We start from the raw sequence: 13,904 nt of genomic DNA, 5'->3' as shown, positions 1-13,904 counted from the left end.
CGGGCATGATGCCGGCTCGCTATTGGCTGAGGTGAGCGGAGTGGGCGCGGCCCGGCGGTGACCCTCAGCCTGTGCGCGCTGCGCGGAGGAGAGTCAGGCCAGGCAGGGACGCGCTGAGCGGAGAGGGGGGAACGCGCTGGCACCTGGGGCAGGGGCAAGGAAGCGGGAGAGCGAGGCGGGGGCTGCCTCACTTCTGGGGGCCGGGGTCTTGTGGGTGGAGGCTGAGCTGCCTGGGGAGGGGTCCTTGGGGCACTGAGATTTGGTGATTTGTAACGGGTTTGGGGGAGCCCCTCTCTTCTTCCCCCACCTTTCAAACTAGGGAGCCTCTGGGGGCTGTGATGCTCGTGGGGAAAAGCCAGTTTGTTCAGGCCGCCTCGTTCACACCTCAAAACCTGTGAGCTTTGTAGTTAAAAATTGAATCTAGACAGGCCTCCCCCTATCCCGTATGGTTGTAAAAGAAGAATTAGAGAAATAGTAAAATATTTTTTTTTAAAAAATTGAAGTTGGCAAACATACATGGATTTGATTGGCTTAAAAATTATCTCTGTGGAGATGGGAAGCAGCAGTGTAGCCAGCATGTAATTATTTTTACACATCAAGTATAGTAGCTAGAGTCATTAACAATCCCACCTTTTGCGTTGTCAATAATGTATTTAAAGATGCATCTGTTTAGTAGGAGAGCATACAGTGGCTTGCTTTTCAGTCAAGGTTCCATGGCAACTTGCCTTAGAAGCAGCAAAAGTTTAATCAAGCCCCGTCTATATAGAAATATCAGCCTCTCTTGTCAGAGATGTACAGTTATGGCATCGTGGATAATAGATAGATATGGGCGAAATGATGTGCTACGATTTACAAATAACATGATGTTCCCTATAATACATTTTCCAAATGAAGTTATTATTAAAGTCCATGCTGCAAGTTTAAACCCTATAGATGTTAATATGAGAAGTAAGTGATTTTTTTTTAGTAGGAATTATTATATTTTTGTGTATTTTAGTGTCGATTAAGTTCTTAACATAACATGTTCATACTGTAAATATAATTTTATTATACTTGTATTATTTTTATTAAATTGTTGGTGTAAATCATAGTCCAAAATGTGCCTGTGGCTCCAATAGTTTTTAAACAGGGCTGTCTGGGAAAATATTCCATGATTATTGTGGGAAGATCCTCTTGCAGAACTTTTTTTCTGTTAAATTGTTAGGGGGAGTGATGAATTTTTAGACTATTGTTCTGCATCTACCAAAGCAAAACTAAGCTGGGTTTTAGCCCAAGTAATACAAGCAGCTGGTTGCTGCTCTTCACAGACTTAAAACTCATGATCAGAATGAGAATCAACTTGCAACTCAATTTTAAAGTGTTTTTCTTCTTCTGTTAGTTTGGTTTCTATTGTGCAAGGGTCCAGGCCTGCAAAACACTTAGCTTCCTCAGCTCCCATGACAGTTGGCTCATACAATTAATTCCCAAAAATGTTTATTTCTCATCTTTGTCCTAACTTCCTGTTGCATAGGTGCCTCAGTGCCTACTTTTATTGGACCAGCTTCTATTCGTGAGAGAGACAAGCTTTTGACCTTACACAGAGCTCTTCTTCAGGTCCACTGAATTCAAGGCTTTGGCCAATCAGTACATTTAACTGATTGATCATTGACATTTGACATTTTTCTAGTCCAACAATTGTTCTCAGTAGCAGGCTCAGAAATCTTAACAAAAACTTAAAATAACAGAAAATCATACATTTCACTGTTTATTCACAGCAAGATGCGGCTTTGCATTTCAAATTTTGAGATTGGTCTTTGAGGAAAATTGAAGGAACTTTCTATTTTTTTAAACAACCGAGCTTAAAATGTCAGTGATACAGCAATTACTTGCAATTTAACGCTCTTCAAAAGCCCTGATCCTGCAATGAGCTCCATCTTAGCAGACTCCTGAGCCTACACAGAGATCTGGATGGATCCGGGATCTGCCTGCATGAAGCTCCTTGTGGGACTTGTATTCTGTTTGTATTCTGGGGCCAAAACTACTCAAAACAAGGCAGGTTGTTTGTTATAGGATTGTTTGTCCAATCATGCAACCCATACTCATCTGAGGGGCCCTACTGAAGCCAGTGGGATCATTTGTGTGGTTAATGATTGCAGAATTGGCCCTGTCAATGCTCATCTACCTATGAAAAATAAATTAGACATCCTTGAGATAGTCAAAGATTTTAAGGAGCTCTTTGGTACATATGGCTGGCAAAGCACCATATTTTCATCCTCAGAAAATATTTTGTGTTTGAGTGTTCCTTTAAGCTTCTTTATTATAATAGTGCATAATTAAGATTGTGATTGCTCATTTTTCTATGACTGATAATTTTAAAAATAATAGGACATCTCTGCAGACTATTATATATTTGGTAGGCCTTGTACATCTGAACAACTGTCTAATGAATAGAAAATGGTTAGTCCAGACAGGATATGACTGTTGTTGGACCGTGACCATGGGTGGTGCAGAGCATTCACATTTACTTAATAGGAGTTAGAGTTGCTCAGTACGTATCAGCATAAGGCCATTAGTGATTTCCAAGATCATGTTTAGATGAATACTGATGTAATACTTCCCTCCTTGGGGAAATGAGACACATTTTGCAATTCTTTTGCATCATTAGCTATAAAGTATTATTGTAAGATGAAATGTGTTATCAGTTGAAGTTCTCAAGAGAATAGAATAAAGTGCTGTGTGTTGTTGTCACACATGAAATGATTGATTGTTCTTATTATGAAATAACAAATGTCTGTCAGTGTGATGTCTAATATCGTGTTATAAGTAGCTAACTGGTTTTGTGATACTTAATATTTTATATGTATTGTGCACCAAACGGGACAAAAGAAGAAATATTGCAAGACTTAAAAGTTGATACTTAGTTGTATAAACTTTTTTAAAACATAAAATAATACTGTTCTGCTTGCTTCTAGTTCTTTAGAGTTGAGAACATTTTCAGAACTGTAAAAATCAAATTTCAGGGGTGTAAAGTTACATTATGCACAGGTTATACACCTTACTCACTTGTCTGATTTGTGCAGTTCTATAAAAATAATCATTGACATTTCCTACTTTGTTAAACCATGTTTTATAGATGGTTATGGAGCAGCCGCTTTAAATGTGAAACGTGATCCACTGAAATTGAAAAGCACCGGGAGTGAATTTCCTCTAACACTTGGTAGAGATGTATCTGGTGTAATTATGGAATGTGGGCTAAATGTGTCCTATTTCAAACCTGGAGATGAGGTGATGTAACTTGTCTCATTTTTCTAACTTTATGTATGTTGAAAATGTAATATGAAGTCAATTTTTTTCTTTTTCTTTGCAAATACCTTTTTTTTTCTTGCCTCTGTGCAGCCTACATGAAAACTAGGTTGCAGTAACTTTTTTTTGAACTTCTATTTGTTTTTTTCCTGCAAAATATTCATATGGGCTAGTTACCCCATTCCTTTATATTTAGAGTCCATTGAATTAGCATATGTTAAAATCCTGAGGTGGGGGTTTCTTATATTAAAAAATGAAACACCCAAAGCTGCTTCATCTTGATTGAATCTAGAATTTTCACAGGAAATTTCTCTTGGGTAAACCTTTATTATCTTATAATACCAAAAACTCCGACATAGTTTAGGAGCCAGCAAATTTCTGAGCCTCATATAAATCCTTGTAAGACTTGCTTTTAACTTTTTTCAGTTCTACTGGAGGAATGTGTTTTTCTTTCAGGTATTGTACCAGCTCATGGCCTTCCAGTAAGATATGAACTGTTTAATGTAATCTGCTTTCTCCAAAAGTTTATATTATACACAGTACAGTACGTCTTAGTTATATGGCCCATCCATGCTTCTATTAATCATTCTTCTATAGTTTGTTTTAAGAGAGCAATGAAACCTTTTTATAGTGAACTTAGATATAGTGAAACTGATATTCCGTATAATTAATCATAGAATCATAGAATATCAGGGTTCGAAGGGACCTCAGGAGGTCATCTAGTCCAACCCCCTGCTCAAAGCAGGACCAATCCTCAACTAAATCATCCAAGCCAGGGCTTTGTCAAGCCTGACCTTAAAAACTTCTAAGGAAGGAGATTCCACCACCTCCCTAGGTAACCCATTCCAGTGTTTCACCACCCTCCTAGTGAAAAAGTTTTTCCTGATATCCAACCTAAACCTCCCCCACTGCAACTTGGACCATTCCTCCGCGTTCTGTCATCTGCTACCACTGAGAACAGTCTAGAACCATCCTCTTTGGAATCCCCTTTCAGGTAGTTGAAAGCAGCTATCAAATCCCCCCTCATTCTTCTCTTCTGCAGACTAAACAATCCCAGTTCCCTCAGCCTCTCCTCATAACTCATGTGTTCCAGACCCCTAATCATTTTGGTTGCCCTTCGCTGAACTCTTTCCAATTTATCCACATCCTTCTTGTAGTGTGGGGCCCAAAACTGGACACTGTACTCCAGATGAGGCCTCACCAATGTCGAATAGAGGGGAACGATAACGTCCCTCGATCTGCTGGCAATGCCCCTACTTATACATCCCAAAATGCCATTGGCCTTCTTGGCAACAAGGGCACACTGTTGACTCATATCCAGCTTCTCGTCCCACTGTAACCCCCAGGTCCTTTTCCGCAGAACTGCTGCCTAGCTATTTGGTCCCTAGTCTGTAGCGGTGTATGGGATTCTTCCGTCCTAAGTGCAGGACTCTTCACTTGTCCTTGTTGAACTTCATCAGATTTCCTTTGGCCCAATCCTCTAATTTGTCAAGGGCCCTCTGTAGCCGATCCCTACCCTCCAGCGTATCTACCTCTCCTCCCAGTTTAGTGTCATCTGCAAACTTGCTGAGGGTGCAATCCACACCATCCTCCAGATCATTAATGAAGATATTGAACAAAACCGGCCCAAGGACTGACCCTTGGGGCACTCCACTTGATACCGGCTGCCAACTAGACATGGAGCCATTGATCACTACCCTTTGAGCCCGACAATCTAGCCAGCTTTCTATCCACCTTATCGTCCATTCATCCAGCCCATACTTCTTTAACTTGCTGGCAAGAATACTGTGGGAGACTTTAGCAAAAAGCTTTGCTAAAGTCAAGGAACAACACGTCCACTGCTTTCCCCTCAACCACAGAGCCAGTTATCTCATCACAGAAGGCAATTAGATTAGTCAGGCATGACTTGCCCTTGGTGAATCCATGCTGACTGTTCCTGATCACTTTTCTCTCCTCTAAGTGCTTCAGAATTGATTCTTTGAGGACCTGCTCCATGATTTTTCCAGGGACTGAGGTGAGGCTGACTGGCCTGTAGTTTCCAGGATCCTCCTCCTTCCCTTTTTAAAAGATGGGCACTACATTAGCCTTTTTCCAGTCGTCCAGGACCTCCCCCGATCGCCATGAGTTTTCAAAGATAATGGCCAATGGCTCTGCAATCACATCCGCCTACTCCTTTAGCACTCTCGGATGCAGCGCATCCGGCCCCATGGACTTGTGATCGTCCCAGCTTTTCTAAATAGTCCTGAACCACTTCTTTCTTCACAGTGGGCTGGTCACCTCCTCCCCATGCTGTGCTGCCCAGTGCAGCAGTCTGGGAGCTCACCGTGTTCGTGAAGACAGAGGCAAAAAAAGAATTGAGTACATTAGCTTTTTCCACATCCTCTGTCACTAGGTTACCTCCCTTATTCAGTAAGGGGCCCACACTTTCCTTGACTTTCTTCTTGTTGCTAACATACCTGAAGAAACCCTTCTTGTTACTCTTAACATCTCTTGCTAGCTGCAACTCCAGGTGTGATTTGGTCTTCCTGATTTCACTCCTGCATGCCCGAGCAATATTTTTATACTCTTCCCTGGTCATTTGTCCAATCTTCCACTTTTTGTAAGCTTCTTTTCTGTGTCTAAGATCAGTAAGGATTTCACTGTTAAGCCAAGCTGGTCACCTGCCATACTCATTATTCTTTCTACACTTTGGAATGGTTTGTCCCTGTAACCCAATAAGGATTCTTTAAAATACAGCCAGCTCTCCTGGACTCCTTTCCCCCTCATGTTATTCTCCCAAGGGATCCTGCCCATCAGTTCCCTGAGGTTGTCAAAGTCCGCTTTTCTGAAGTCCAGTGTCCATATTCTGCTGCTCTCCTTTCTTCCCTGTGTCAGGATCCTGAACTCGACCATCTCATGGTCACAGCCTCCCAGGTTCCCATCCACTTTTGCTTCCCCTACTAATTCTTCCCGGTTTGTGAGCAGTAGATCAAGAGGAGCTCTGCCCCTAATTGGTTCCTCCAGCACTTGCACCAGGAAATTGTCCCCTACACTTTCCAAAAACTTCCTGGATTGTCTGTGCACCGCTGTATTTCTCTCCCAGCAGATATCAGGGTGAGTGAAGTCTCCCATAAGAACCAGGGCCTGCGATCTAGTAACTTCCATTAGTTCCCGGAAGAAAGCCTCATCCACCTCATCCCCCTGATCCGATGGTCTATAGCAGAATCCCACCACGACATCACCCTTGTTGCTCACGCTTCTAAACTTAATCCAGAGACACTCATGTTTTTCTGCAGTTTCATACCGGAGCTCTGAGCAGTCATACTGCTCTCTTACATACAATGCAACTCCCCCACCTTTTCTGTCATGCCTGTCCTCCTGGAACAGTTTATATCCATCCATGACAGTACTCCAGTCATGTGAGTTATCCCACCAGGTCTCTGTTATTCCAATCACATCATAATTCCTTGACTGTGCCAAGACTTCCAGTTCTCCCTACTTGTTTCCCAGTCTTCTTGCATTTGTGTATAGGCACTTGAGATAACTTGCTGTTTGTCCTGCTTTCTTAGTATGAGGCAGGAGCCCTCCCCTTTCGCGCTCTCCTGCTCGTGCTTCCTCCCGGTATCCCACGTCCCCACTTACCTCAGGGCTTTGGTCTCCTTCCCCGAGTGAACCTAGTTTAAAGCCCTCCTCACTAGGTTAGCCAGCCTGCTTGCAAAGATGCTCTTCCCTCTCTTCGTTAGGTGGAGCCCGTCTGCCTAGCACTCCTCCTTCTTGGAACACCGTCCTATGGTCAAAGAATCCAGAGCCTTCTCTCCGACACCACCTGCATAGCCATTTGTTGACTTCCACGATTCGACGGTCTCTACCCAGGCCTTTTCCTTCCACGGGGAGGATGAACGAGAACACCGCTTGCGCCTCAAACTCCTTTATCCTTCTTCCCAGAGCCACGTAGTCCGCAGTGATCTGCTCAAGGTCATTCTTGGCAGTATCGTTGGTGCCCACGTGCCTACTTATGCTGCACTGAAATTGTTCTGGAGGTTGGAAAATGACTTTTCTATGATATAGATACAATTTTAAGAAAATAATAAATGTTGAAATGTGTTTTTCCCTTTTGTTTTAGGTATGGGCAGCAATTGCTCCCTGGAAGCAAGGCACTATTTCAGAGTTTGTTGTAGCTAGTGGAAATGAGGTAACCATACCAAAATTTCGATATTAAAAACAAAAATTTCAGCAGACTTTGTTTCTTCCAAAATCTATGTAAATTGCTTTTTCACAGTTTTTAAATTTTATAGCTTTTTTTTTAAAAAAAAATATTTTTCTACTTTATGTAGTCAACATATTTTGAAACATGGAAAATTCAACAGCTGAGGTTTAGTATTGCTTGTTTAATTTGCAGCCTTGTAGTCCACTTGGTGGGTTGAGTTAAATCAGTGATTTAAATCCCCAATTTTAATTGTAATTTAAATGAGCAGGCAGGAAACCTTGATTTAAATAATTGATTTTAATCTTGTTTTATATTTGTATTTTTTAGTAATTTTCCTAAAGGAAGGTTGATTCTCACTGATTGGTAACCATTAAAATTTGTGGATTTACAACTAAACATAGCCTTTACACTAAATGTGGTTGTGACGGGTTCTTTCCGGGGTGCCACCTGGAGCTGGGGTACCACTGAGTCCCCCTAATCCACTAGCCTGAGCTCCTTTTACACAGAATTGCTGTGAGAAGCTCTCTCCAGGCTCCAGCCTGTACTTTCACCAGCACATGTACAGGTAGGAACACACCCAGCTGCAGGTACATGCAGATGCTGTGATCAGCCTTGCCTGGGAAGGCTGCAGCTAGGGAACTTCCCAGCTACTCAGGCACGCACCCTCTGTGGAATGTAAACCCAAAATTATACTGTCTTGCACTGCACAGAAAATTGTACAGTGTAAGCTCATTAAATTCGCCCTCCCCCCCACATGTGGAGAGGAATATACAAAAGCTTTCTGTCCCGAGTTATGACTCCCACTCGCTGGTTTTAGATAAAGCAAAAACAAGTTTATTAACTACAAAAGATAGATTTTAAGTGATAGCAAATAGATCAAAGCAGGTTACCTAGCAAATAAACAAAAATGCAAACTAAGCTTAATATGCCAAAGAGATTGGATGTAAATAGCCGATCCTCACCCTAAGTGATGATACAAGCAGGCTGCAGATTCTTAAGGGGCAATCTTCACTTTTTTACAGCTTGGAATCTCCAAGTGTTCCAGTCACAAGCTAAAAATCCCTGGGTCTAGCACTTCCCCCAGTTCAGTCTTTGTTCCTCAGGTGTTTCCAGGAGTCTCTTTATGTGGGAAGTCAGTGAAAAACCAAGATGATGTCACTCCCCTGCCTTATATAACTTTTGCATATGGCAGGAACCCTTTGTTTTAAAGCTTGATTCCCACGCCCATCAGTGGAAAAATACTCATATCCCAAGATGGAATACAGCACCAGGTGACCTGGTCACATGTCCCAGTAGTGTCACAGCAGTCTTGACTCGAAGGCTGTTTGCAATGTCCTCAGGAAGGCCCCCAGGTGGGAGATAAGCTTCTTCTAAGGCCTGTTGTTTTCTCTAATGGCCCTTCCTCACCCAGCTTTCAGAATGAAAGCATCTTGTCTAGTGGGCGTTTCCCAGGTGTAAACACATTTGTAATACAGATACATAGTCAATATTCCTAAGTTCAGATACAAAAGTGATCCATGCAAACAAATAGGATAGTTTTAGTCATTAAATCATAACCTTTCCAGTGATATCTCACATGGCTTTTCTTGCATAAAATACATCATAATTATGCCATAATCATATCAGAATATCTCTGTGGAAAATATGAGGTGCAGTGTCACAGTGGTACAATTTTTTTGTTATGCATTAGAAGAATAACCTATACAAATGTATGTTAAGCTATATATTTGTTTAAATTTTATTCAGATTCTAAATTTGTTACATTTTATTTATTTTAGCAAATGTGAATGATACATTTCTTATTTAGTACATGATTAACCTTTTACTTATGATTTGTGTCAAGATCTATTTGCATGGAAACTAGAATCTAGTTAAAAATGCACAAAATCAGCATTAATTTTTTTAGTAGTTAATTAAAACTACCTTATATATGCTGAATATCTAAGAAAAAAGTTAATTTCAAATGCAGAACATGTTTTAATAAACTGATTTATTAAAGTCATTAGTGAATTGAATGGATTGTTTCTGGTCACCGTGTCCTTCAAGATTCTAGAACTAGAAGATCTCATCCTCTCATACTTAGCTTTTCTTCATAGATTGGAAGACGAAAACAAGCTTTCCCACTTTTTTCAGCTCACAGCTGTTTTCTTAACTTTGAATGAACTAGCCATTGTACTGAACTAGTTCAGTAAACTGAAATTAAGAAAATATTCTCTCAGCACCTGCCGTCAATACTCTTGCTGTCAAAAGCTGGGTTAGCAGCTCAGCAAACTCTAGTTCAGTGGTTCTCAAACTGTGGGTTGGGACCCCAAAGTGGGTTGTGACTCCGTTTTAATGGGGTTGCCAGGGCTGGAGTTAGACTTGCTGGGGTCCAGGGCCGGGGCCAAAGCCAAAACCCAAGCCCCACTGCCCGGGGACAAAGCTGAAGCCTGAGAGTGTCAGACCTGGGTGGTGGGGCTCAGGTTACAGGCCCCAACTTGGTGCTGAAGCCCTTGTGCTTTGGTTTTGGCCCCCACACATGGGGTGGTGGGGCTTAGGCTTTGGTCCCCCCTTCTGGGGTCGTGTAGTAATTTTTTTTTTTTTTTTGTCGGAAGGGGGTCATGGTGCAATAAAGTATGAGAACCCCTGCTCTAGTTCCAGGTTCTGAGCTAGTGACTTCCTCTAGTTCGGAAGTATGACTTTTTAAAAGTTTTGCAGTAAAAATTTACTGCTTAATTTTTTTTTATTTAATGTAAGTAATTTTAATAGATTATAGAAAAAGTTTAATTTTTTAAATGAAAAATGTATTTAATGTAAATCAAATTTGAATTTTTTTTATTGAAATCCATATTAAAAACTTTATTTTTATCAACCCTGGTAGTCCACAAATATACTATTCATTGTGATTTAGACATGGCTGATCTTCTATTTAGATCTCTCACAAGCCCAAGTGTCTCAGTCACATGGAAGCTGCCTCCTTACCATATGTGGGTCTAACAGCATGGTCTGCAATAAACCAAATTGGGGGACTGAACCAAGATAATTGCAGTGGGAAACGGTAGGTAACTGGTCCTCCTGCTAATGTTTTCATTACGTTTTGTGTGTTTAATTTTTGTATAGAGAGCTTACTGAATTTAAATTATTAAGATAGGTAAAATAAAAAATGATCGTGCAGAGTCATTCCTATATACACAAAATGGTAAAGCCTTTGAATTTGCATTAGTATGGTAAAGATACAGAGATGACCTATATGGCTGAAAGTTTACTTTTTTAATTCAGGGCCTGAACTGCTAACCTTTATTCTGACAAATAGTCCTATTAATTTCAGTGTGGCTATTTGCTTAAGTAAAGCTTGTAGAATGAGACCCTCAATTGTTTTGGTGGGGTCAGAGGACTTCTCACCTCACTTCCTTCTGAACAGAAGGAAAATCCAATTGATCTTATAAACACTTACACATGTTCTTAACTCTGCTTATGTGAGTAGTTCATTAAAATTAATGGGACTACTCACATGAATAGAATTAAGAATGTGCATAAATGTTTACAAGATCTTGACCTTGTACTTTCAGACCTCCTGTTATCGTGGTGTATTATGTTTTAATAAAATATATTGCAAAGGACATTGGATTTAATAAAAAGCTTTCTTCTATCTTTGGAAGATACTGAAGTAACTGGCTATTGTGTGCCATGGTAAATTTCATTATGAAAATATCAGGCAAATGTTTACTATATTTTGAGAAAATAAATTATTCTTTGAAATTGCTTCTGCTCTTGAAACTATTGGTATTACCCTGTAGTAAACAGTAGAACATTTCACTTATCCCCCTCTTTATTTTTTAAATATTTTAGGTAATTTTTCATTTTGGTTAATTTGTTGCATGTAAATGGGATAAATATAATTTAATGAGGTGCCTTTGGTTAAAAAAAATAAAAATGCCCTACCTAGGTTACAAACATTACCTAAAAGTGAAAGCTCTTTAAAAAAAAAACTCCTTTATTTATACTGTTTCTTTTACTTTTTGCATTTGCTGCAGCTTAAACAATGAAAAAACAACTAGTGAGTTTTACTTTCACATTCTCAGTCACTATTTAAATGTTCTGTTACTGCTACTAATGACTCATATGCACTTATAGATTGCTTTGTAAATAGTTTCTAGTGTATAACATCTTGGTTGCAAACAACAGGCTGTGGTCAGCCCCTGGGTTGGGGGAAATGAAAAAGTTTTTTGACCACTTGTTTTGTTTCTGGAAATGTACTTAGTGCTCTTTGCTTCAGCTATGGAACTCTTGTACCATGTACAAAGACGACCCATGTGTCCTGGAGGCTTTTAGAATAAAAAGATAACCCTCACCAAAGCTGTTCCAAACTTCCACTGAAATATTTTACTTCAGTCACTCTTCAAAAGATGAATTTTCAACTCTTTAGCTGTAGCTTTCTTCAAAAAATCAGTGAGAAAATAGCAAATTTTAAGTTAGAAAGAAAATTGGCAAGATGTTTGATGGCAAAAGTATGTGCCCGTTTTTTAAACCAAAATGCTGAATCCAACATCCGGACAGCATACTACAATCTTGAATTGCAAAAGCAATTTCCTTCATCCCCAGCATAGTGAGAAGGTTTAAATCAGAAACATCCTTTGCTTGAAGGTACTGAAACTTCAATGAAACCCCCGTGGTGATATCTGAACTTCAGTCTTTTGAACAAAATAGTCACTGAAATTCTGACTTCAATATTCCTGCACTGAAGTCAGCAGATGGTTCAAAATTTACAATTCCAATTATAGGCTTCAGGTAACACTTTCTTATAAGTCTATGTATTAAAGATTTAATAGAAAGTATCTAGATGAAGTTTATAAAACACCACAATTAGAGTGCTGAGTGCTGTACTGAGGTCTCATATAATTAAAACTAGATATTTTAACAAAATATTCTACAATGTCTTTAGTAATATACTATGAGGTATTTATTACACACAGGTGTAATGAACGTACACTTGTCAAAATAAATGAAAAACATGTTTTATGATGCAGTAGCTCTGATCTTTATCGTATTTGCTCATTCTCAGTGTTTGCTATTCTGTAATCTCTTCCAATTATAAATGAAAACTAGCGGAGTTCTGCTCACCTTAACGGTAGCATTTCTAGAAAAGAAATGTATTTTGGTTTAGTACAGCCTCAAAATTATTTTTGCCTAGTCTACTTCGTTACACGTTTTTTTTTCCCTCTGTTAATCAGCTATAAAGTTTAATAATGTGACCTACATTCCATGAGTTCTAAAATGTCCCAATACTGTAAATACGACCACTTTAAACAAATATTTTCTCTTAGGTTTACATTGACAATTGATTTTTCTGTAAAGGAAATGTCACAACACAAAACCAATGAAAATTTGATCATAAAGTATGGGTCCAAACTTAGGAAGTGCTAACCTTATTCAGTTCTTTTGGGGAGAAAGTGTGGAAATAGTGCTTCCTTTAAGTTGTCTCTTGATGAAAATATTATTGGCCTATGGTTCCACTGCTGGATTAGTGGAAAACTCATATGAACAAGGCAAAGAGCTGCCTTGCTGTACTGGAAGATAGTGTTATTGGCACAGAAGTGTAAGTCGACAGTGTTGCCTCACATTTTTAGTCATCTGAAAGGTTAACTGTCCAAAGGACCAATTTTGAAAGAGAAACAGAGCTGTTAGTTTCACATAGCCTGGTATCTGAAATCTGTAAGAGACATTCAAGTAGGGTGTTATTAAAATTTTGCACTTTTTTAAAAGCTGACATGTTGGCACCTTCTCTAAAATATAACCCTAGGTATTTGTTATGATTGCTGCATTCATCAGACTTTTGTCCTAGCTGCCGCTTCTCTTCTACATTCATGTTCATCTCCCTGTTGTAATCCCCCCCCTCATGTAAATAGGATCACCAAGGAATCTTTGTGTATGTTGGGTATTTCATTAGTTTAATTCACGTGGATTCTTACATAGTGGAATTGTCTTGCTGTGCAGTTAGGTTGTATCAATTGGAATTGCTCTTGTTTTACAGAATATTAATTTTCGGCGCTTCAGGTGGAGTTGGTACCTTTGCTATCCAGGTGATGTATTACAATAAGCCCAGTATGAGGCCTTTATAAAAATACTGTATGATCAAGGTTTAGGGAAATGAGGTGGGGGCTGTTGGTGGTGAATCGGGGGGGAGGGATCGCTCAGCGGTTTGAGCCTTGGCCTGCTAAATCGAGGGTTGTGAGTTCAATCCTTGAGGGGGCCATTTAGGGATCTGGGGCAACTATGGGGGATTGGTCCTGCTTTGAGCAGGGGGTTGGACTAGATGACCTCTTGAAGTCCCTTCCCACCCTGATATTCTAAGATTCTATGAATCAGCAAGCTACTGAATGATCTCAGTGCAAGCCCAAAGGTAAGAGAATATGAAAATAGTTTGAGATTTATCATTTCCATCTACTTTATTATCTTA

General features: G+C 39.8%; 1 protein-coding gene across 3 annotated transcripts in view; it reads left to right on the top strand.

The window, feature by feature from the left end:
• Positions 1-62: 62 nt before the first annotated feature.
• RTN4IP1 (reticulon 4 interacting protein 1) overlaps positions 63-13,904 on the top strand; it is a 43,431-nt gene continuing 29,589 nt past the window's right edge. For 2 of the 3 annotated variants that reach the window (XR_012158009.2, XM_073336919.2), the window contains exons 1-5: positions 64-948; positions 3,113-3,264; positions 7,385-7,453; positions 10,381-10,505; positions 13,479-13,527. Coding sequence is in view for 1 of the 3 variants with exons in the window: in XM_073336919.2 (XP_073193020.1) it covers positions 648-948; positions 3,113-3,264; positions 7,385-7,453; positions 10,381-10,505; positions 13,479-13,527 (696 nt within the window). In the remaining 2 variants the exon portion in view is untranslated. Of the gene's footprint in view, positions 949-3,112; positions 3,265-7,384; positions 7,454-10,380; positions 10,506-13,478; positions 13,528-13,904 lie in introns of all 3 variants that reach the window. The other variant, XR_012158008.2, reaches the window with a different exon arrangement.

The sequence above is a fragment of the Lepidochelys kempii genome, chromosome 3 (assembly GCF_965140285.1).
Source record: "Lepidochelys kempii isolate rLepKem1 chromosome 3, rLepKem1.hap1, whole genome shotgun sequence".
In the NCBI taxonomy this organism is placed as follows: domain Eukaryota; kingdom Metazoa; phylum Chordata; order Testudines; family Cheloniidae; genus Lepidochelys; species Lepidochelys kempii.
This window is presented reverse-complemented; position numbering and strand designations above follow the sequence as displayed.